This window comes from Triturus cristatus, chromosome 4_1 (assembly GCF_964204655.1).
Source record: "Triturus cristatus chromosome 4_1, aTriCri1.1, whole genome shotgun sequence".
Lineage (NCBI taxonomy): Eukaryota > Metazoa > Chordata > Amphibia > Caudata > Salamandridae > Triturus > Triturus cristatus.
Genome location: NC_140585.1, coordinates 1232156199 through 1232181706, shown reverse-complemented (window position 1 = coordinate 1232181706; position 25508 = coordinate 1232156199). Strand labels below are relative to the sequence as shown.

At 44.3% G+C, this 25508-nt stretch overlaps 1 protein-coding gene across 1 annotated transcript in view; it reads right to left on the bottom strand.

Annotated features, from left to right (window-relative positions):
* The window catches only part of LOC146856476 (uncharacterized), a 146542-nt gene that overhangs the window by 6608 nt on the left and 114426 nt on the right, over window positions 1-25508 (bottom strand). The window contains exon 3 of the mRNA XM_085651260.1: window positions 4326-4634. Coding sequence (XP_085507386.1) covers window positions 4326-4634 — 309 coding nt within the window. The remainder of the gene's footprint in view (window positions 1-4325; window positions 4635-25508) is intronic.

Here is a 25508-nt window from a genome sequence, read left to right as displayed (position 1 = left end):
GGTGTCCGTCAGGGATGCGTTTTAGCCCCCACTCTGTTTTCATTGTATGTTAACGGAGTGGTGAACCACCTTTTACAAACCCCTTCAGATGCCCCATCGTTGGCAGGCAGGAGGGTACCCACCCTTCTGTTTGCAGACGATACCCTCCTGATTTCCAAGACCCCGGCAGGGCTACAGAGCCTTTTAACTAGCTTCCAGTCTTTCTGTGATTCGAGGGGATTGGAAATTAATACTGGAAAGACCAAGTATTTGGTCCTGAATCCCCCAAAGAAGATTGGTAGGCCACCCACATTAAAATCGGTCCCCCTAGAAAGGGTCAAAGAATTTGACTATCTAGGAATTCGCCTCTGTGATACCATGAGATGGAATTGCCACCTCCACAAGATGCTGTTGAGCCATAAGAGTGTGGCGGGGGCACTACTTAAAGAACAACGGGCCTCCTCCCTTAAACCAATTGCTCCGGTACTTGATACTTATAGGGCAAGAGGCGTGAGTGCGGCGCTATATGGGGCGGAACTCTGGGGTGCGCAAAATGTGGACCAGCTGTCTTGTTCAGAAAATACATTTCTCAAGGACTTAATGGGGCTCCCATATAGCACTCCAACCTTACCACTACTGCTTGACATGGGTAGCTGTCCCATTAGTGATCAGGCAAGGTTGCGTCCGCTCCTTCTTTGGGCTCGCATTTGGAGAGTCCCCGAACTGACCAGCTACGCAGACGGTTTGAAAGAGGTCCTATCGATGCCTGGTTGGCCCAAAATTAGCTGGTTGAGGGAAGTTAAGCGACTACTGGTAGAATTGGGTCTAGAAGAAGCTTGGCAGTTAAGAACTGCTCCCCCCAAGTCTGTCTTGAAAAAACTGTACTGGAGATGGGTGTTAGACGGGCGAAACACTAATCCCAAACAATGTAGGTCCACTGCTGAATTTCTTTTAGTGAAGGAGGTCCCATTTTGCGAGCCCTACCTTGATATTATATCAAAACCCAGAGACAGGGCATTGTATTTTAAATTTAGAGTAGGAACACTTCCCGTGGGTGATTTAACTGCTAGGTGGAAGGCCCCGGCCCAGACGATTCCTTTTTGTCCGCATTGTATGACCAGGATAGAGTCCGTTCCCCACTTCCTATTCGAATGCCCTGCTTATGAAGCTCCACGTCGCAGGTGGATGAAACCTCTTTGTAGAGAGTTGGACACCAGACACCACAGGGAGGCCTTGCGAATTTTGAAAACGGATTCACGGCCCCTTTTTGACTGTGGCTTGGCAAAGTTTTAAAGCTGGGCGTGGCTGATCAGATCAAATAGGCTTTTGTATCTTGTTTAATCCTGGTTTTACAATGTACCTTTTTATGTAATTTATTGGCGCCTTCGCACTATGAATTGTATGCATTTTTTTGCTATGAACTGGCTCCTTTTTTTCTTTTTTTTTTTTTTTTTAAGTGTGTATATGTATTGCTTTTTAAGGCATGCTCTTTGTCGAAATAAAGCCTCTTTGGATTTGGATTTGTAAATGACGTACAAAAAGCGTTTACGACGTGGTTTCCCGGGATCGAGCAAAAAATCCTGTACATCCTTCTCATTTGATAGTGAGAACAAGAGTTTTACCTGGGGCAGTGTTGAGGTTCTTAGCCACTCTAGGCATAACTTCCCAACGCTGTAGGATGTCACCACCCCCAGATGTTCTCATTTTACATAGTGTTGGTCAGGACTATGGATACTAAACCCTTCGGTGGTACCCATGAATCGTGATTGACACCCATTTGTGTCGCTAGGCCAAACTAACCATCCCTTCCAATTGGGGTCTCGAATTTTATGAATCTTCAGGTATACTGTCATTCAGTGTATTCTCACTACGTGATCTATAATTCTGCCACCCCTCAAAGTGTGTAGTTGAGGGAATTCGAGGTGTTTCAAGTCCTTAGACTTGGCTAGTCCAACTCAGGAAGTCTGTTGTACAGTATCGTTGAGGAAGATAATTTGCTGAGGGATGCTCTAAATAACGCCTCAGTTCCCTGAACTTGCCAATCTTTAGTCCCCCAGACAGATTTTGTCTCTATAATGACCCTCCAAACACCTAAACCTCATAATGACAGCTGGGAATTAAAGGAAGCAGAGTATATCTGTTTTGTGTTGGTGAGCATATTTTTCTCGGCAGACGTAGGTGCAACCGTATAATATGAGGTCGGGTCTGAAGTGTTAAACCCAGAAAAATATTCAAACTTTTGTGCAAATGTTTGTGAACTACCTTTTGGTGGTTTTGGGCAATGTTCCCATTGATGGTAAGCAAAAACATTATGTGGAATACTCGTCTTGTGCAAGAAATGATAACCTAGTGTTGGTAACAATACATGGTGTCAAAATCAGATGCATCATCATAAAATTCATTTTTTCATTTAAAGCAGTACGTTGTTCTGAATCAGACAGCATGCTATTTACAGTTTCAAAGTCCCAATTATCAGAGAATGTACTAGAGGTGATATAATTCAAAGAAATTTTAAATACATGTGGTATTTTCAAAAGTTCAGTGGAACCTAATACATCATATGAAACCCTATCCCAAACTATTCCTTCAAGAACCGGAACTGCTGTAATGGTCTCAAAGGACAGGTCTCTTCTTTCCCTATGAGATGACGTATGAGGTTTCAGGACCAAGTTCACATGTTGTACTGCGGAGCATTCTGGGAGAAAATGTCCATTCAGATGCAGGAAAAAGACAGTCACTATACCTATCCAGATGGCGAGGAACAGTAGACCAATTGCAATCCAGAGCTATAGCCATGGAGAAACAAAGTAAGTCTTTTTCAGGCAAAGGTAGATGTTATATACTTTTTCTGTGTGGGAAACAGAAGCTGGCGGTGACTCAGGTTACCTCCGATCCAGAGAGAAGGTGTCAAAATCTATTAAGTAGCCAGACGCTGTTTGATCTATCTTTGGTAGCTTTGCAGGTTTTGTTGAACTGGTGGTTAATTTATTTTGAGACACGTTCACATATATGTCGGTATTCGGCCGAATTGAAATCTGTGTTTCATTTGTATTTTGTTCTTGTTCAATTTTGACTGGTGCTAGTTCCATTCCATTGTTGGCAACTCCGTTATTTCATAAAGTAGAATCTTTAAATGTTAATAGTGTTTGTCTGATTATCCTGTATGGTAGCGAGAGGATATAGGTGGCTACCCAGGATCTCACATGGTCTGCTATTCAGTATTGGCCACATAGTGTGGTTTGATCAGATTAATGGAGACTAATCTCTTTTCTTTCTTGCCAGCAAGAGGCAGAAGATGTACTGTTCTTGTTCCTTCGACAGCCAGGAGAGGTACAGGCATTCTGTATGATGGCCCAAATTCTTTCTTGTCCACAATCTTTTCTCTGACCAGATCCCCAATCTCTGGGACCCAGGCAGGTCTTGCCGAAACTGCTTTTACTTCTCCAGTGGCAGGTCGTTTTACTTGGACGTTGCTCTGTAATGCCCGGAATTCATTGAGTTCCTGTAAAACAGGCAAATGTTAATTAATGTCAAATGCTTTTTCATCCGCCACTGTGCTGCCACCATCGAGGTCGGGTACCCACATCCAAGTCCCAAACAGGACCTTGTAAGTAGTATGGCCTCCCAGGGAACTTCTTGGCATGTTATTAAGTGCCCTCTTAACCTCATATAGGTGATTGATCCAACTGCCACCCAAGCCCAATACCCTTGCCACCCGAGCCTAATACCATTGCTGTTAAGGTTTTCCTTAAGTCCCGGGTTTTCCTTTCCACAATCTAATTTCTCTCTGGATGATATGGAGAGGAGTACCGCAATGCCACACCCAAACTTCCCATGGCTTCCTTGTAAGCCCGAAAGCTGAACTTGAGGCCAAGGTCAGAATGTAATGTGCAAATCGTGTATGTCCCTATGAAGACTCGCAAATCCTTTATAACAGTTTGGGCATCAGCCGAGCGTTGCGGCCAAACCCACAGGAATCTAGAGCATGAATCCACTGCCACCAAGATGTACTTGTAAGCCCCCATCAGATTTTAAGGGAGTGCAGTTTTCCAAATACACACATGTGAGAGGTCTATCTGAAATCAGTAGTTGTGTTTGTGGTTGACGTGCTAAGGTGGAACCCTTCATCTGCTGACAGATGTCACACTTAAGGCTTTTGTCTGTTTGGTAAGTCCTGGCCACCAATAACGTTGTTTTAGTAATGAAACTGTCGCAGTGATACCTGTGTGTGCTGAACCCAGACCCTTGTGTGCAGCTAGTATTAAATATAATCTGCGATCCATGTTTGGTATTACTCTATCCCCCACTTCTGGAATTTGAACATATGGAATATTTGTTGCATCTACCTTGTAGGAGTACTTTAGGAGGAAACCTTTTAAGAAGGACATGCTGTTTTTGCGTGAAGCATTGACCGCTACCATTATCTGTCCGTCTACTCTTGTGCGAGAACGAGTGATTGCAGCTACGGCAGATGTTCTCACTGTCGCCTTGGCGGCTTCATCAGCCAATGAATTCCCTTCTACGTTCACGCCAACACATTGATGACTTAGCGTATGAATCGCGTGCACCCACGGCAAGCCTTTTTCCAGCTCTTCCACTTCTTCCCAAAGCAGTTTATGCTTTATTGTGCGACCTTTTGAATCTTTAAATCCATTCTGACCCCAGTAGTGAAGATTCTTTTTGTGACTGGACACAATAACATTAATCGCACACAATAAGTGTGGGGAATTCGTGATCCGTATTCTTTAGTGCCAGTAGTAGGGCTTTTAGTTTTGCCAGATGAGCCGTGCAATCTCCTAGAGACTGCGTCTTGCTAGGCTGTCCCGCATACGACCCTTTACAATCTTGCATGCTGCGCTTTAATGTTGTTCACCTTCTATGGCTGGCTGAACTGATACGTCAGTGTAAATTAAGTGTTCATACTGATCTAACGGCATTATTTAATTCAGGAGAGGATATACTTGTTCGTACTGCAGAAATGCTTGTGTTTTCAGTGTAGAGTCAAATTTATAGTCTACATCTGTTGCAGTAAGAGAATTTGCCCATTGTATCCATTGTAAATGCAGTGCTTTTGCGTTCGGAACACTAGCTTTTGTAACAGCCTCCAAGGCCGTTACTGGAGTCATGACAATTATTTGTTTCCCCTGAGCCAGTGCTCTTTCTCTCACTACAGCAGTCTGTACTGATTTTAGCATCTTTTCAGTGGATGCAAAGCGCATCTCAGGGTTTCTGGACAAATTAAATTTGTATGCAATGGGTACAGCTTCACCTTCATTGAAGGTTAGGTTTGTGTACCCAGTGTGACCAGCGACTATACGGATCATCAAATTTGTCGTGTTTACACGTGTGTAGGTGTTTAGAAGCTATCTTGTCAGCTTCTAGGGAACTAAGCATTTCTGTATGTTCTTGTGTCCAATGTTGAACGGAGAAATCCGGTCAAATTAAGTCTTAGAACGGTTTTACCCTTTCTGCGTAATCCAAAATGTATGTTCTGTCAAAAGGTTGTCTTTGCTGCAATGCTTTTTCTTTCACTTGAGCGTTCATATCCCAAAAATAGTACATTGAGCTGGGCAATTTTTGATTTTTTTAAAGTTAAATTTGTAGCCCTCTGAGGTGAACTCCAAAATTATGTTGTGCACCCTGGTCAAATGATCCAATAATTAATCGTCCATCAGAAAGATATCATCCACATGGGACAATGCCTCCTCATCAAAAGTTTGTAGCAATTCTGTTACTCTTGCTGAGAACATCCCAGGGCTGTTCTTTTACCCTTGGGGCAATCTACAGAATTGGCTCTGAGAGCCGAGGGCCGAAAATGCTGTCAAATATATGCTCTCAGGTGCTATATTTTGGCAAAAAAATCCATTTGAGGTATCTAGTGTTTTGTATTCTTTCTGCACAATGTTATTCATTAATGCGGCACTGTGTGCATTTTGTACTGTTTAAATGTCTGTAGTCTAAAACTAGATGATATGAATTATCGGGTTTCATTACGGGAACCAAAAGATTATTCATGGAAGAGGTGTAATTCTCGATTACACCTTGGTATTCAAGTTGATCTAAAATCTCCCTGACATGTTTTATTGGGTACTGTCTCTGTGGAAATGGAGTATTTTTTACTGGAATTTCATGGTGAGGTGACTTGGCATCCCACCCTGTATGATTGCGGTAGGGTGCAGGAGCAAGTGCTACCGCCCTCTCCTGCGAGTATGAATATTTCAGTGATTCTGGAACAAGGTCAGAGAAAGCTGGTAAAATTACTGCTTCGCCTTTTGGGCATTCCATAACAAACTCAGGTGGCCAATCTTTTGCAGCCAAAGGGATGTCAAATCCAAAACTCAGGTTCTCCCAAAAGAGGCCTTTAACCATCCTGGGTTTGTCCCCCTCCATTTGGAGTGTTATTTTGTATAACGGTGTGGGACGCCTACCCTAGTATCGGGTGTCTCCACTGTGATATGTTCATTCAACTCCACTGTCACCAGAAGTTCCATCAGATTTTGGCTAGCTATTGTTACTTTTGCTGCGCTTTCTAGCATAATCAGAGCCCATTCCCCATTCAGAAGTTAAGTCCTCAGCAGCCTGGGCATTTCTTATCTTAAGGCCAGCTACTTTCTTCTTTTTAAATTGAGGTTTTGATTTTGGTTTATCTTCTTTTTTGATATTGTAGTCCGAAGTACGATGTGTATATCTGGACTTTGTTCGCTCTTCTGATCTGTGTTCTGACTGTCCTTCCCTCTCAGAGTTTTTTGATGACCCCTGAAAGGAACGAGAGAAACGTGTATCAATATCCTGATACCTGCCAGGTTTTTTAATGTTATCATGATTTCTAAGGTTATACCTCCTTTCGGAGGGCTCCTGTCAAGGAGACCCACCACTTGATTGTGATCTATTCTGTCTATTTTTGTTGTTTATTATCCCATTTCTTTTTTGAAGAATTGGGTGCTTGCTTGGTGTTTTCCTTTTCAGGACTTCACATTACTTGTGGTTTTATAGCTCAGGCTCCCAAATTATAAGTACCTAATTCAGTGTATGCATCTTTGATAATTTTTGGTAATTCTTGCTCCTGTTGTGCAGGAGTGCATTCCCTCAGGCATTGACATATATCTACTGCTGCTGCCTCCTCTTAGCTAACATAATTGTAGATACTGGGGAAAAATGTCCCAAAAATGTCATCCCCAAGTTCATAGAAGGTTCTGCTCCATACTCTTTCTGTATTTGTCTTAATACTTCAGGTATCACTGCTATTGAAGTGACACCATGAGTTCTGGTATAGATGGCAGCGAAAACTGTACCCCAAGTGGGTACAATCCTTCATTGTGGGGCTATCCCCATTGGCAAGAAGATTGTCAGTATTCTGTGTTTTTCCTTTGGGCCTGTGTGTGGAAACACTGTCTCTGACTGTGCTATTTTCTGTGCTGTCCAGAAGGATATTTGTTCACCTTTAGTGGGCATTCTTCCCATTACCGCGTTCAGGGTTTGTGGGGTGATTTTAGTTGCAGTTCCTTATAGTTGAGCGGCTGGGGTGATTTTAGTCAGTTGAAGTGTGAGTGTTCTCATAATGAACTGTGTCCTATTTCTGTATAGTTTTATTATTACTTTGTGAAGTGGACGTAAGTCTGCTATCGACAATGTGTCAACGTCTGGATGCGATGTTTAAGCTGCTAGTACCAGCCAAGTCATTCTGTCTCTGCTCAGCAGACAGTCTTACTTTATCTGTGGTGGGTGGGAGGGCACCTTTAAACAAGTTTATATGCTCCTGGTAACTGAGCGGATTTTCAATGTCCTCGTATGGACGATATTCTCCCGGTGTTTCATCCGGGGTGTAAGAATTAAATGTATTCGTGTATGCATCTGCAGGTGGGAATTTAACCCATGAATATACCTCCGTCCTGAATGACTTGTGTGCCTCAATCACGAATGTTACAGTCCCACCTAATGCTGAGGCTCCAAACTCTGCTAGTTTTAATGTGCATTTCTGATATTTTCTGAAATGTTTATATCACCTTCCTGCTCCCCATCCCCTGCTGCATTCACATTTAATGCTGGTGCAGTGTTCTTTGACAGACACTGTTGAAAGATTTTGAAGGAAAATGAGAAGGTTTTATGCAAAATGTCGGGAAGTACACACCTTCAAGCTTGAATAAACCTTCAGCCAATACATAGGATATGCCTAGTCAGTGGTGGTAGATTTTTTTCTATTCCCACTCAACACATCTCTGGGTAAATGTGAGTAGGTGTCTCCTAGAAAAGCACGACTGAATTACTCTGATTTGGCCATTAAATAAGAACCAAACCAACGTTGGCAGTGCCATGTCGTGTAGTTCCTACAAATCTATATAGGATCTGTGCATTTGGACTACATAAACTAAGGGATTGGTGTCCAGCCTGATTCCAAACACCCCCGTAGGATATGTTAGTCCGTTAGTCCAACTAGCTCACAGTGACACTACTAGCCCCTCTTACAAAGGAGTAAATAGCTTCTGGCAACTATCGAACATGACAACCCTGACCCCTCAGAGATCGTGGAAACGGTACTGTACTTTTCGCTCAGTCACTCGTGCTTACTTTGTCTCGGAAAGATACACAGAATAAACGATGAGGATGTTTTCAATGAGCATTTATTGAGCCAGCGTCATTCTAGTGTAAAATACGTGTGCTGCAACAACCATAAGACAGAAACAGATATTTACAGTTATAAGTACCAGCAGAGTAAAGAAATGCGTGCTCCTGTGATGCAAACCCTAACTAGATGTACCTAGCATGTATATAGGTGTATAGCCAAGAATCCCTTTAGGATAGAGCCAACTCCTTTACCTGATGTGGGAGAGCGAAGGACCCTGTCTTGGTCTCGAGTTAGACACCCTGCAAGTTATTTCAGACCTCTGCGTGCTGGAGTGTCTGCGTGCAGGAACCTCAGCGTCTCGCATCAGCATGTCCGCATGGAAGTCTTTTTTTCCTCTGGTTTGCCCAGCTAAGATGTAGTGCTTGTATACCCGAAAGGTACCCTCAGGGGTTCTACCTAGAAGTGTACTATGGGCATGTCTGGCAAGGATGGCGATAGAGGTGACCCTTATACATAATTATTATGCAGAAGATGATAATCCTGCTGTAATACTGAGAATCCTCATGCATAATACATGAGGCTAGTTTTCGGAGAAAAACACTCGACAGTCATGTAAGCACCTGACTAGGTAGGTCGGTCAGCTCCAGACCAGTTATGTAGAACAATGATAGGGCAGATGTAGGTAAAAGGTCGGGTAACTGTCTATGCCTACATTGAGGTACATTGGGGTTCATACTATATATATATATATATATATATATATATATATATCTCTATATCTATCTCCAAAACACAGTATTCCACCTGGGGCCAGCCGAACTCGCAGCGGGTGCAACCGGGAAGTGGTGGTGGAAACCACTTATTACACAGCAAAAACAAGGAGTTCATGGTACTCCCAAGGTCCGGTGCACTCACGGGGTATGTGTCGGCTATAAAACATCCGCAGACTAGTTTCTGGCTATATATATATATATATATATATATATATATATAATTTAATATTACAGTATATATACTGAATGTTATTTTAACATGTATTAAACATATTTTTAAAATAACATTAATTTAACTTTTGTTAAGAATTAAATGAATGCAACAACTTTTTAACAAATGTAATGCATTCTAAATAAAAATGTGAAAGTGCTGTAACTTTTTTTATTTTAAAAGTTTAAGGTTTTTAATAAATATTTTAAATGATATTACATTTATATTCATATGAAAATAGTTTAATAAGATTTTTAAGAGAATAAAGTTTAATATTTTTCCCTGTACTTGGTGGCGGAGATCTCCACCTTCATGTACAAAGTTACTTGTAATAACTTTTCCCTTGAAAATCCTGTCTCCACCAGGGAGTAGGGATGTGTAAGTATACACATAGGTTTAAATCTACACTCAAATGGTGATTAGTAAAAACGTTTAAAAAGTATATTTACACCTGTAAATTTTCCTTTAGGCCCATTGTCTGTGGGGCATGGTGAATGAGACCTTTATGCTCCTGACATACAACTTTTAAGAAAAGCTGTCTCAAGGTATAGATGCTACAAAGTATGCCCTGAGAACTTTAATAGACATCTACTCCTAATAGTCTGCTTGACTAGTACTAGAGTGGTCCACAGAATGCAATCCTGGATGTGGGTATTCGGTATTTCACAGAAACGACGAAGCAAACTTAATTAAGGATAACCTTTTATGATGCTGAATTTATCAGTTAGTCTTATAGACTTGAGAACAGTCAATTCAGAGTTCTTTATGCAGGTCCACACCAGGTAAATAACTAACTAAACTGTGGAGCAATTTCAGATTTGGTGGGCATCAGTTTAGCAGAGAAATAACGTAATTGTACCCATCAGCAGCATTTTTTCCCCAACAGAACGAGACGATCTGTACACCACTACAACCATTCAGCTAAACTTACAGTATTGCAAGCTCAAACCCTCTTTAACAGAGCCTTCCCGATCACTCAACTTTGGGGCACTTTTCCGGAAGTGGAAGCCTGCCACCTTGGACCAATCTTTCCTTCAGATAGTCACTTCAGATTCCTATCCCTCTTCTCCAGTGCGCCTTCCCCAAATCTACAAAAACAGCACAAAGTGACAGAATGGTGTCTAAAGTGGACCACAGAAATGTATTGTCCATGAACAATGAAATTGTGACACTCCATATGTTTCCTGGCTTCTAGATAGGTAGATGTGGCATATGTCTGAACCTGGTGCTTTCTATGCTGAGCAAGTTGTTCCATAAGTCTAAAGTGACTGCCCTAAATCTTTCAATCCCTGCTGTAGGATGGCTTGAGGATATGCCTCAACTACTATTATCCATATGTTTATACCAGTCCATGAATAATACGGCAGATTCTTTGATTTGATCAAGGAATTAATCCAGTCTTCCACCTTGCCAACCGCCTTCACAACAGCTCAATGAGCACATATCAAGGAGCGCTGGTCCCTGGTCACCATGGAGACGGTAGATGGTGTTTCTGTAGTACCATCTCTGCACAGAGATCTTTCCTGATGCTCTTGTACCTAGTGACCCAATCCTTTCCAGCTGGTGAGGTTGATCATGTGGTTGCAGAACCGGAGTCATGGCGGAGGCAATTCCGGTTTTTCGTTTTTGGCTGGCTGACTTTTTTCCTACACCTTCTTCAGATTGTGCAATACTTCTAAACAATCTTTTCCAGGCTAGGCCTTGTACCACCTGTGGCCTTCGGTTACTCTGGTGACTTAGATGCCTCCATGTGAGGGAGAGAATGAGAGTCAGGGAGAATAAGAGAGGGGGGGTTGAGACTAAAGGTGACAGAACAGCTGAAGGAAGAATGTACATTCAAAATGAGTGTCTTTCTCTTTGCTCCAAACAATAAAACCTCCTGATTTTTCTTAGACTGGTTAAGAAGAGCATTAGCTCCCTGATGCCATAATTTAACATCATTATATAGAAGAGGACTGACCCATGCCTTCTAGGTACCCTCCTTCATACTGTTTTTCATGAGCAGAATACTTACTAGTACACGGTCTTGGGGCAGGAGGGCCACACTAATGGCTGGTTGTGCTATGAGTACTAAATGGCAATAAATATGTTTTTATTGCCTGTGAGATACTTAACAAGAGCACATAGTGAACAGTTTGTCACAAAACGTGCTGTGTATGCCTTTAAAATCATTTGTTAAGGGAATTTCTGACCAGTCCATTGGGGAGAATAATAAGTGCACACTTCACCATAACTGACTGTCTGAGCTTTTTAATGAGTATGTTCTTTTCCTTACATTTTATCTGCTAGAGACTTCTAGCAATAGATTCCTTACCCTAGAATTATCCCCAGGTATCAGACTGGATCCAGAATTTTTTTGTGAGCAGTATCCCTGCACACCGGTAGATGGCGTCGCTGTGTTCTGTGTGGCGTAGTTGTCATCGTCCTCGCCAGAAGTGACAATTGCAATGCCTATATTGGTGCCACCTAGGCACGCTGACGTCCGTTCTTTGCCAGTCAGCACAGATTGTAAGGGATCGGGTTGTGCGCACCTGCATGGCCTACAAGCCCCAGAATGCTCAAGGACCGGAAAGGGGAGGAGTCGCGTAGTCATAAGGACCGACGTTCGCACAGGATGTCGTGCGTAATTCCGATTTGAGAGTCCGTTCCAGAGTTCCGTTGGAGAAGAGAGCCCGTCATCGTTTCTTCGACGCGGTGAGAGACTAAGCTGGTTCCAGTCTCTGCCGTTTTTTCAGGTGCACCGTCCTAGCATCGTTCCTCGTTCCGGTTGCGGACAACGGCAGGACAACAGAGTTCCAGGAGAATCGTGGGGAACTGTCAGCTAAGTGTGGTTGTCCTCGCAGTAGGAGGGGGAGTGTCTCGTTTCTTTTCATTTCTTTCTCGAGGATCTCGTTTGCCCATTTGTTCCAGGGTATAGGGTTGAACTTTCCTTACCTTCACGCCTGGTCAGAGACTATATTCAAGGACGTGTGTGGGCTAAGTCTGTTTTCCTATCCTTTTGTAATGACTTTCCTCCCGCGGTGACGTAACCGTATGAAGTGGACATGTAGTTTGGAATCTAGTTCTATGGGAAGGTGTTTCTCTGAACCTTTTCAAATACGCTGTGTGAGGCCAATGAACACAGCAAGCTGTTTATCCTAGGTTTTTTCAGGCAGCTATGTTCCGACAATAGTTATTACACGCAGAAAAAGGGGGATTGGTCTTTCACTTCTTCTAATGCAGTCATGCCATGAATGAATGAGTGTGAATAAACGGGCGGTGCTCGGTGTTGGTGTATATATCTGAGTGAGAATATTGTTGGTGCTATTAATATGAAGTTTAGTAGAAGGAGTTTTATTTCCTGAAGGGATCTTTCTTTGCAGTGAGAATTCAAGAGAGTAGTCTTATTAGTGAGAATGTACGAGAGTAGTCTTATCTGACATTGTCTTGCTATTGTTTCGTATTTGTATGTGTTTATTCCTTTACAGGTTCTACTCCCTGCTGTCCCCTTCCTTCCCTTCCCTCACTTGATCACCCTAACCTTCCGTGCCATCAGTGCAGGAGTTGGGGGTGTCGAGAGGTGGAACCCTTATTGCATCGCCAGAATCCTGAGGAGAGTTGAACTGGGGAACGGAATCTTGACACAGATCTGTGAAGAGCTACCCCATAGTCAATTTTTTACTACTTTTTTTAACGTTTTGTTGAAGTCTTTTTGAGGTATTACCGCCTGGTGTGTCAGAAATGTCATCAAAGAAGGGCAGCTTCAAGCCCTGCGGCGCCTGTCACCGACAGATGTTGGTGACGGACCCACAGCTTGTTTGCCTATGTTGCCTCGAGAGAGATCATGACTGAAAGGCCTGTCCCGATTGCTGCGCGTTGCATCCAAAGGTATTGAGGGAGTGATCTCTCAAGCTCCTGGTGGCTCGATGCACGACGCTTGAGGTCCCCATCGAGAGGAAGGTCCCGGGAACAGTGAGAGAGTACGGGGCACTTCGGGTAAGTCTAGGTCCGTCAAGCACAGCGTGCTTAGACTTCACCTCGTCTGTCGGCCGATGAAACGAAGGAGCATCCCTTGAGGCCTGTCTCCTTGATTGAGCCAGTGCCTGGTTCGACTCCACGCCTCTCTGCATTTTCGAGAGTCGGAGCAGCCACCCCCCAGTCAGATTCAGGAGTTTTATGAGGCTCTGTGCTTCATATTTGGGGGTACAATCTCTCTGGTGTGCCTTTGAGCCCTGTGGGTTCGTGAGGGGCCCATACTCTGGTGCCTGTCAGGCCCCGAGGATCCACAGATGGATCTGTATCATGCGAGTTGTCATCTCAACCTTCCCCGGCGCAGGTCCTGAGGTGAACACTCCCAGTGCCCACTGGCGGAGCCATCTCCTTCACATCCCCAACTCTGACATTGAGCCAGATGGGCATTGTCGACTGGAGCCATGCCTTCCAGACCTGAGCCTGTTCGTATGGGCTAGGACTCAGAGTAATTGGAGGGGTCCCTTGAACCTGAAGAATACCAGTCTTGACTCCTTGGACTGGTGTGAGGATATGGGTGAAGCCAGCTGACTGGACACTTCTCCAGATACTGCCATGTTTTCTCCCCCAACCGTGGCTATAGAAGAGGGACAGTCATTCGCAATGGTGGTGCTGAGGTCCTGAACCTTACTGCCTTTGGTGGCAGTCAAGACTAATCTGGGTGTGTCCCCTTCTGAACTGCTTCTCCCATTTAATGAAGCACTTACTGATGTCCTGCTTGGGACCTGGTCCAAGCCGAGTACAAGAGCTTCTGTGAACAGAACAGTTGCCCTTCGCCACCTCCCTGCTCCAGGGGACCCAAAAATTCCTCACCGAACATCCTACTCCGGAGAGCTTGGTGGTCCTAGCCTCCACTTCCAATGTAAATCCTAGTGCATTCCCAACTCCCCTGCTGGATCAGGAACCCAAGAGTTTGGACAATTTAGGCAACAAAATGTTTTCTTCCACCAGCCTGGTGTTGCGGTCAGTGAACACCGCTTGCCTTGGGACGCTATTCCCATGCTCTGTGGGATACGGTTGCTGCCAAAAGACCTGGAGGAGTGCCGGGCCATGCTCTCCCAGTATGTTGCCGACTGGAGGGATGCAGCTAAGTTCACCATTAGATGTTGACTAGAAACCACTGACTAACTAGGCATAGCGGTTTTGTTGACAATGTACCTGCAACGTCACGCCTGGTTGAGGACAACTGGCTATTCTGGGGATGTCCAGTCCTCACTCATCGACATGTCCTTTGAGGGTTCCCGTCTCTTCTGCAACTAGGTGGATTGCGTGCTGGATCGCTTTACAGCCAAGTCCTTGAGACTTTCTATGACCCCTCGTCACCCTCAATCCGCCTAGCTCATTTTGTGTCCACAGAAGGGACTTGCAACTGCATCTTTACCCACTCGGCCACAAGGGCGCGCAAACATTTCAGCTCCTGCGGGGCCAGGGTTCCTACTGCCCCATGGTAGCCAGTGGTTGGGCCAGTCCACCCCCCCCCCCCCCCACACACACACACACAGCAAACCCTCCTAGTCTCATGATTTACCATCCTGGGCACCCAGTGAGCAGTAGTATTCACCATCACCTTCCCCACTGGCAGTCCATAACATCAGACAGGTGGGTTCTGTAGCTTGTCTCAAGGGGATACTCCCTCGCTTCAAGGTTACCCGTCCCTCCATGCCACCCACTTACGACAGGCTGTCGGAGGACCACCTAACCCTTCTCTTTCAGGAAGTGACTTCTTTTTTGACACAAGTATCCATAGAGAGAGTGCTAATGCCAGAAGTAGGCCGTGGGTGTTATTCCTGCTACTTTCTGGTGCTCAAGAAGAACCGAGACCTTAATCCTATCCTCTAACTGCATCCTATCCTCGAACTGCACGCTCTCAATTTTTTCATCAAGAAGGAGAAATTCAAGATGCTCAGGTCTTGTCTGCCCTGGATCCATGAGACTGGTTGGTAGCGTTGGACTTTCAGGATGCATATTTCCACATTCCCTTACTGCCTACCCTCAGGTTTTACCTGCGGTTCAAGATTGGCCACATGACTTTCAGTTCGCTGTTCTCCCTTTTTGCCTAGCCAGCACCCCTCAGGTACTCACCAAGGTGATGGTGGTGATTGCAGCTCATTTGTGGAGATGAGGGGCTGCCAGTCTTTCCCCTAGCTCTATGACAGGCTGTTGAAGGCGGGTTTGCCACAGGCCGTTGTTTCCCACGTCCAAACTTCGGTGGACCGCCTCCATTTGCTGGGGCTCTCTATCAGTGTGTCGTAGTCACACCTGACTCCGTCTCAGACGCCCCCTTTCATCTGAGTTGTTCTATGCACGGTGCAGTTTCAGGCCTATCCTCCTGAACGATGAGTCCAGGATATTGAGGCTATGATTCCGATGTTTCAGCCTCTATACTGGATTTCAGTGAAACCGACTGTGAGGCTGCTGGGCCTCATGGCCTCTTGCATCCTGCTTGTGACATATACCTTTTGGTGTATGCAGTTGGACTTGAAGTTCCAGTGGGCTCAGCATCAGGGGAATCTCTCCGACATGGTCAAGATCTCGGAGGGAACTGTGAAGGACCTGCAGTGGTGACTTGCGAACTGCAATTAGATCAGCGGTAGACCCATCTACCTTCCCAAACCAGATCTGACTGTAGTGACATATGCATCACTCCTAAAATGGGGCGACCATCTGAGAGAGGTGGAGATCATAGACCTTTTGTCACCGGTGGAATCTGGACTCCACATCAACTTGTTCGAGCTCCGAGCGATCCGATTGCCATTGAAAGGCTTTGTACCCTCCAGGGAAGGCTAGTGCAACTATTCACGGACAACACCACCTCCATGTGGTACTGCAACAAGTAGGGCGAAGTGGGGTCGTGGACCATTTACCAGAGGCCCTGTGTCTCTGGACACTGCTGGAACAGCAGGGCATATCACTGGTGTTTTAACATCTGGTGGGCTCGCTGAACGCTAGAGCGGATGAACTCAGCCACAGGTGCCTTACGGATTATGAATGGGGTCTCCATCTGGAGGTGGTGCAAGGTCTCTTTCAGCAGTGGGGAGAGCCTTGGTTAGATCTGTTCGCCACTGTTCTGTGCGCTATAGTTTCCAAGGCAGCTGTTGCTGAAGGATGCATTTCATCTTGAGTGTACCTGTTTCCATCCCAGAGTTCTCAAGAAGATCAGGAACGACAGGGCCCATGTTTTCCTTGTTTCTCCGGGTTGGGCATGGAGAGTCTGGTATCCTGAGCTGTTGAGCATGTCCATTGGTCCTCCAATCGGGCTCCGTTTTTCAGGAGGATCTTCTGTGGCAGGGACAGGGAATGGTTCTCCACGCAAACCTGTCAACTCTCCACCTTCTTGCATGGAAATTGAGTTGCGACAGTTGACCGCTTTAGACCTTCCTCCCGAGGTCTGTGACGTTATCTTGGCAGCCAGGAATCCCTCCAAATTGATCCATTTTCAGCTCCCCTTTCGCAGATTCTCCTGTTCATCCTTTCCCTTGCCCAGCAGAGCTCTTCTCAGGGCACTCTTATGGACTATCTCAGTGCTATTTCTGCTTTTCTGCGGTTGCCTAATCACCATCCCTCTTCAAATCTCCTATTGTAAATAGGTTTCTGGAAGGTCTACATTTATTTCCGCCTTCTTTTATTGTGCCCCAGTGGGACCTCAATCTCATTCTCACTCTCCTTATGTGTGCTCCCTTTGAGCCCCTGCTCAATTGTCCTCTCAGGCTTCTTACCTTCAAGATAGTAACATCTGCCCGGAGGGTCAGTGAACTTCAGGCCTTGTCATCGAAGCCTCCTTGTCTGACCATCTACCCAGACAAACTGGTGCCTTGTACGAAAGCTTCCTTTCTCCTGAAAATGTACGCTCCAATTTATGTAGGTCAATCTATCACTCTGCCTACTTTTTACGCTATGCCTCATCCCTGCAAGGAAGAGGAGCAAATTTACTCTCTGGACCAAAAATGTGTTGTCATTCTACCTTCATTGCACAAAAGATTTCCGGGTGGACGACCAACTCTTCGTGGGGTATATCTGAGCAAAGATAAGACGGGCCTTACAGAAGTGGATCATCTCACGATTGATCAAGCTCTGTATTAAAGTCTGCTACGCGCTGGCTACGAAACAAACAGGGTATGCATGTTAATTCCACCAGAGTTAAAGCTGCAACCTCTGTATTAGCTTGCGGAGTTCCAGTCCTGGACATCTGCCAGGCAGCAACATGTGCTTCCCTGCAAACGTTCATCTGACACTTCTGCCTGGACAGTCCGGTCTGTAGGGAAGGGCACTTTGCCTGTTCGGTCCTGCAGGACTTCCTCGTGTAAAATTGTCTCCATCAGTTGAACAAGTTACTTACCTTCAGTAACGCCTTATCTGATAGAGACTCTATCCAGCTGCAAATCTCTCATCGATCAACCCATCCTCCCCGCTCTGCGGACAGATTTCTAGAGACCTGGCTCTCCCCTTTCAGCACCCTTGTTTTCCACACCAGTGGTCAGTATACGTCGTGGCTCTGCGCTCCTGGCATGAAAAGTCGGGAAAAGTAACTGACTTCAGCACACCCAGGTGACACTTATATAGGCATCCTGAAAGCCACTTCCGGTGCGGACGATGCCAACAACGCTACACAGAGCCAACAACGCCACCTACCAGCATGCAGGGGAACTGCTCACAAAAATCTTCAGAATCCAGTCTGATGCCTAGGGGTAATTCTAAGGTAAGGAATCTGCGGCTAGATAGACTCTAGCAGATAAGACGTTACCAAAGGTAAGTAACTTGTTTGTTAGGAAGCTGTAGAGTTTTTTTTATATCAGTGAATAGTAGCTGATCTTAGTATATAACAGAAAGGGCATGCTAACTTGGGTACAGGTTTGTTAAAGGGTTTAGTAACAATAAAGGGAAAGTCCCAACTATTGTTTTCACTCGCCAATAAAATGCGATTTCCCTTGGGAGGGTTTTGTACACGCATAACTCTATACACATAGCAAATGGTCCACACAACATTGTACAGTTACCTTTGTCGTTGGTGTCTTGGTTTGGTGTAAATCTGTATTAAGCCATTTTTATGATGCTAGACAAAAGTTGAGTGTCCAATAGACATGTTTAAGGATCTATTTTTAGGTCTCGCCTGACCCAGCGCATGCGCTGGTCTGGCAAGACATTTTGTGAGGGCTCCAAAAAGTGCTACCAGGCCAGCCTAGAGCTACAGTGCATGTGCGCGGGCTCGCGCGCCGCGCTGTACCGCAATTACTTTCACTTTCGCGGCCGCACAGCCGCTTCGATGTTTGATCGTGATCCCGATTACTTTAACTTTCGCAGCCGCACGGCCGCTTTGCATAGCCAATAGGTCTCGCTTTTGGGACCTTATAAGTATTTAGTTATGCAACTATTGCATGGCTAAACACTTATAAGGTCCCAAAGGCGAGACCTATTGGCTATGCCAATGCTTGTTTTGCTATTGTTTGCAATCTCGTCCATCATGGACAACAAACCCAATGAGCATGCATAACACTTCATGCTTAGGGGACACTCGCAAAGGGGTTTCTTCTCAATGTTTGCAAGCATTGAGAGGAAAAAAGAAAACGCATAAAACAAGGCAGCACAGTCGGAGAGCCAATTCAGCTTGCTCACAAATGGTGGACTGATGCCACCCACTTACGAATAGCTCTTTTTGATAGGCTGCAGAGAGATTAAAACAATATGACAATTGCACCCTGCCCAGTCCAGAATTTGAGGGGGGGAGGAAGGGTGATAATTAGTATATTTTCCTAAGTGCAGGGGCGCCATACCCTCCTGCCCTTGCCTTTGAAATGGAGGGCAATTTAAAGTTGAACATTAGTTGCCCGAGTGTGTGTTCACTCCTCTCCTTGCCTTTGTTGGCGTGTTGAGGCCCAACCCACTCCATATTGACCAGTAACTGTACACTTCTGCATTGCTCAAGGGCCTAATGATGTGTAATTTAAAGTGTATAACTTTCCTCCTTCCGCCCCATTACTATTTCCAATTGATTAGGGGTAGGCATTTTAAAAGGAAATAGGGGTGGATGGAATACGGGTCATTAGCAGCCTGTTCCAAATGAGAAACCAGGCACTGGAGTGACTGCCAAGCGACCCACTCCTTCTTGGTCTGCAGCATTGTGTGGTCCATGGAGAAGTGTGACATGAGCACACCTGCTGGCACCAGCTCCTATGTCCTGTACCCAAATGGCAACAGGGTGCAGGAGGAGTTGCCAGATGATCTCCTCTGGGCCTGCATGATGCTGCCACTGATGTGTATTGGTGGTTGTACAACCCTGTGAACTATTTGAGGAAGGCACAACACCGCTACCTGTGGGGGTTACAGCCAGCATTGACTGTAGTGTGGAGGAGCAGTGAGTTTTAAGGGCCACCCTCACCCTTGGGCAAGGTGAAGTGAGGCCATGGCATTCCAGAATACCCTCTTCCTTAAGCACATCATGGGTAGTGAAGCTGCAAAAACACCCTACTCTTTTGCAAGGTGATGGGAATGAGGAAAACCCCTACCATTGCATTTATGTCAGTGTGGGATTGTTCTAAGAGTGTATTTGTGCGCATTAATAATGCGTGATAGGCAATTTTACACATTGCCCTGAATAAACAGACTGGATTAATATAGTTGTAATCGAACCGAATTTCATGTGATGTATAGAAGGGAAGTTAGGTGTTTTAGTTAGGCCACATGTCTGTATAAATCTCCTTTTTGAAAAAGATAGATGCCATCTCGGTCAGTCACTCCTGCTTTTCCCTCCCTTACCCCCTATACATCCTGTATCCACAGTCTTCACAGAACTCAGTAAATTGATGACATTATTGTTTATTTCCACTGCAGTAGTTGTTTTGCTAACATTGAACTTGCTATGATGCGGTTGTCCGATTGCAACAAGTATCTATCTCATTCGGTTTATTCATTGTGTCCATTTACTGGCAGCAAATCTTATTGTCTAAATGTTTCATATTTGTTTGAACATCTCCATATGACATTAGCATAGAGTGTTGAATACGTTTTTTAGAAATGTAATAGTGCTTATGTATTAAGTTAATGACGTGCATTATTCTTGTGTTCTGATTTGCTAAAGAAATAATTATTTTGCTCACACCATGCTTATGGAGCTTTCCTAGGTTACTATACAAAAATTGTGTATAAGAACCCCTTTATTTTAGGGGTGAACTAGAGATTTTACTCGGCTTTCCTATACTGCTAGGGATGGTGCCCAATGTTCTTATGATTTTCCTCCCCATTAAGGCTTAGAATATTTTCTGATTGTTACATACTCTGTATAACTTTGCATCTGAGAGCCTTCATTAGATTCACTCTATAGTGCTTATTTTTAGTATTTTTAATGAAACCCTTTAACTTCCCATTGATTTAGTACTCCATTATTTAGTGGACCCCTTTACTTAATGAACTTTTTTTATTGTGCAAATTGATGTTTGGGAAGGTGCCTTAACACGGAGATACATTGCCTTATGAAAATGGGGTTTAACACTATCTCCAATCCAGTAAGCTGCGTGATAACCGGTTAAGGTCATTTTTGGGGTGTCCAAATTTTGGGGTACCGTTTTTCTCCCAAATATCTTGATAGCAGAGGATGGCTGCGTGATAAAGAGCTTTTTTTGCGAAGAGACTCTTATTCATTTTACCCTCTTGCCCAGTATAGGGAAATAGCAGATTCTCTGATGGAGTTCCCGGTGTTGAAATTTTGCCAGGAAGTCTGACTTGCAGTGCTGTTCCTGAACAATCTGCAGCCTATAAATAGGGTGGTATGATTGTGTTCATTTTTGTGGTTTTTGGTGTGCTGCTGAAGTTACAGGTTTTGGAGATAGATTGTTATGCTATATGTGAGGTGTTTGGGTATGCAATGTTGATTTTGGGCTCAATTGGTGGTTTGATCACTGTTGTGCTGATGTATTCTTTTTATTTGTGAATCTTGTTTGACAAAGAATTGTTTTAGTATTGTTGTGGTTTGGCTATCCGATTAGTCAAAATCCAGGATCTCAAGATATTATGGTTTGCTTGTCTGCATAAGATAGTTTGTAGTGCGAGGCACACATGCACAGAAACAGATTTCTGAATTAACGAGTTTTCTTTTCCAGGGTGGTTGTTTATCTGGGTTGGTGTGTTTTTCTCCTAAGTGCACAGGAGGAAATGCATTTGCTAGATTAGATTACCATTGGACTGGAGTCTAGCTGATGTAATTTGTGGTTTAAGACTGTACCCTGAAGGTTACTGTCTTTTGTTCTTGCCTCTATTGATTGTGAGATTTGGTTTACCATAACTTTCTGATGGATTTTCTTCCCATTTAGCTTGAGAAGACAAGGGTTATTTAGTGTAAAATTGAGAGAAAAGTCTTGCAATTGGTGTTCTCATTCACAGAGAATTTGCGCTGGGATTGGTGAGACGTCACCACAAAGCAACGCTGTCATTGGTTGGTTGCTGACTGAGCCATGCTGTGATTGGCTGACTCTTGAGAGAGCTTCACTGGGATTTGTTGTTGTTCGCAAGTTTGTTTGGCTTGTTTTTTTTTAGATTAAGTTGAGTTAAAATAAAGAGTGCTGCGTTGGTAAAGCCTAAGGTTTCTGCTGTACCTTCTACTGAAAGTCAGAACTTTTCTGCTGAGGGAACGTCTGCATATGAAATTACGATGGACATTGGGTTCTATACGTGTTCCTAGATTTCCTAAAGGCATGACTATGCTGCTGCTGATAAAGACTTCTGGTTTCCTTTAAAAGGAGCCTTTAACATTAGCATGCTAGATTGCCTGAGACTAACAATGAATGAAAGAAAGCGGTTACCTATACCTACACCGTTTCAGGCATTAAACAAATGAGATTGAATCATTACAGAGGAGAAAAAGAATATTACAAAGCAAGTGAAGGGTTTGTTTAGCCAGTGGTTCGAGAATGAATGGGATCAACAAGAGTAGTGTTGGAGGAAGGATACGATGGAAGGTGTGTTTTTCCTGTAATAATTGAAGATACTGAAGACAAAGTGAAAACTAATAAGGGAAAATCAATCCATGATTCAAATGAGGAGGAAAACATTTTAAATGTTATTTTGAATGCCAGACCTCCTTCATATACGGACAGGACACTGGTGATGGCCTGGTGAAATAACAGATATGGGTGCAGCAGGGGATAATACAGCAGTACAGCACAATAGCAAGTGTCGCATCTAAAATTGCAATGACGTAATTGCGAAGTACTACTAGAGGTTCCCCAGATGTTACTCAAATTCAGATTGATACACCTGTTACTACAGTTGTAGTTGAAGAGACTCTGAAAGAGAGAACTATTAATGCTGGCCTTTTGAAAATCAAATCTGGAGATCTGTTACAAGGGACAATTGATATCAATAGATTATTGCAACACAATGTTGATGGAATGAGGTCTTTAATTTAAAAAGCAGTAAGAAGTGTAAATGAAGTATCTTGATGAATTAGAATTAGCTGATGAATGTGAGAAAGAATTACAAAACTGGATTTGACTCATGATAAAATAAAGGAATTGGGTTTAATGACTTTAAGAGCTCACATTAAAGATTTCATTGAGAAAAACAGGGAATGGAGTGATTTGAATAAAAACAGAGTGGAAAAGGGGGACATTAAAGTAAACAGAATGTTAAGGAATAAGCAGGCAAGGAGAAAGGAACAGCTAGTCATTCAATGGTGGGGTCAGGTGCGATTTTGGACTTTCCATTGAGAGAAGTTGTCATGAGGGGCAGCAATCCATGTGACCTGTATGGCTGGGTAAGGTGGGTTTATTAACAAATGGTACACCAGACAAGTAACAACAAGAGTCAATGCATTCTCTTCAGGGGAATCTGTCGTCTTCTCCTTAACGTCTTCTTCTCATAGTCCCAGGGTGTCGCTACCTTGTGTCTCGTCAACACGGGGATGTACCAAAAATAAAGGAAAATAAACAAATATGTTGGTGCAGGGAACTGAAGGTAGTCAGTCGTGGGAGAGGGAGTGAGGGAGATAACACCCAATCAGACCAGACTACAGGGTGCACCGAGTCGGGGGACCACCACCGAGGTGTTGGAACAAGTGAGGCAGAGAGAAAACACCCGCGAAAACTCCAAGAACGAGGAGCTCTACGCGGTTCCTTCCTTCCCTCCCGGGGATGTTTCTCCCGCCTGTCTCCAAGCTCCCAGGAACCGTGCACGTACTTGTTCCAGCCACGTTCCTCCAGGAACGTGGCAGGGCACTTCGCAGTAATGGTGGCCTCCTGGCTCTCCTACATAGGTTTGGCCAGCGGCTCTCGGGACTTTGGGTTTCTCTTCGATCCCGCTTTGCTTCTGGATTCTCCTCAGCGTCTCTCCCGATGTGGCTCCGCAAACTTCCTCTTCTGGGTCCTTGACGACCCTCTCTTCGCCTTCTGATCCCGTTTTACTTTCGAATGGGCGGTAACCCCACCTTCAGGGGATGTGGCCTGACTCTCCGTTTTCCTCCGTGTTAAAGGGCTTATGATATGTCTTCTCCAGGTCGTCTCCAGCGTTGCGCAAATCCCAAGCCCCGGGAGGCTGAAAGGAAAACAAAGGTGTGGCCCATTGAAGTTGTGTGTCGTCCGTGGGATCTGAATGGGCCTTTCCATTCTGCCTTAACCTTCGTGGGTGAGGTGGGTTGTAGAACAAGCACCCAGTCATTCAACCGTAAAGACCTCCATTTCTTTCCCTTATCATAAAAAGTCTTCTGGGCTTTCTGGCTTTTCTCTAGGTTGGTAGTGGCCAAATCACACAATTTGCCAATCCGAGACCGAAGATGCCGGACATACTCAAGTTCACGAAATCGACGAAAGTGATTACACCCTCGAGCGTTCACGAAATCGACAAAAGTGATTACGCTCTGCGTGCATTAGATTAACAAATTTCGGGAATTACATCCATTAACACGCTGAGATCGCGCCGGCATCCAGGCAATAAATTTAGAATTATAGGCAGCGGCTGCTGCCTTCCTTGAGAACAAAGTGGTTCCTTCTAAAAGCGACCTGCAATTCCATCTTTTCAGTGTCCTACACAAAGTAATACACCCCTGAGGAAGACCTTCCTAGAAAATTATTGTGGTCCTCACACTTGAAGGTCGAAACGCGTCGGCTTACTTTTTGGTTTAATTACACCTTCTCACCTTCCCACAACCCTCTTCTTTCTTCATGCACGAGGTCAAGAGCAGCAACAGGATATAAGTTTTGGAGACTTTATGAAATATCAAAGTGTACTGAATTAATTGCGGTATAACTGTTTACAATCTATTCCAATGCTATCTCTTACCTCTCACTTTTTGGACCGTTAAAATAAATAATCAATCGAGGAAACAATGATGTACGATTTTCCCGATGTATGATATATATCTGGTTTTTCTAAATCTTAGGTCCAAAAAGATGTCAAGAATTTGTGTACATTTGACTATTTATGTATCAATTATGATTTAATAATGTTTCTTGTGGCATTTTAATCTTTGTAATAACGTAAATGATATTTTCTGAAAAAGAAATAAAAATGTGATAATGGTTATGAATAATTGAATAAAAAATAACCTTTTGGATAAAATCTTAGTGGTGATGGTAATAAGTTTATGTATACCTAGACTCACAGTTGTAAAAAAAGCTTCTCTTGATGCAATGATGTTCTGTAGTGGAACTTAAGTGTAGGCAACGTACTGTGTCTAGACTCTAAGTGAATATCTTTCTATCAATGGTCTCAGGGGTACTCTTGGTTGTGCTTGCTGGACATACACTGGAATCTTCATTGCCCCTCTCCCAGGCTTCCCTCGTCATCTCCAACAGGGTCCTCGGTTGTCGGATGTACAACAGCTCAAACGATGAGCAGCCTTGACTACTCTGGACCTGTCCTCGTATGACAAAGAGAGCAAGGGGAGAAGCTGGTCCCAGTTCTTCCCTTCACCCATAAGCATCTTTTTCAGGGTTAGCTTAGGGGTCCCGCTGTACCTTTTGACCAGCCAGTCGGTCTGGGGATGATAGAC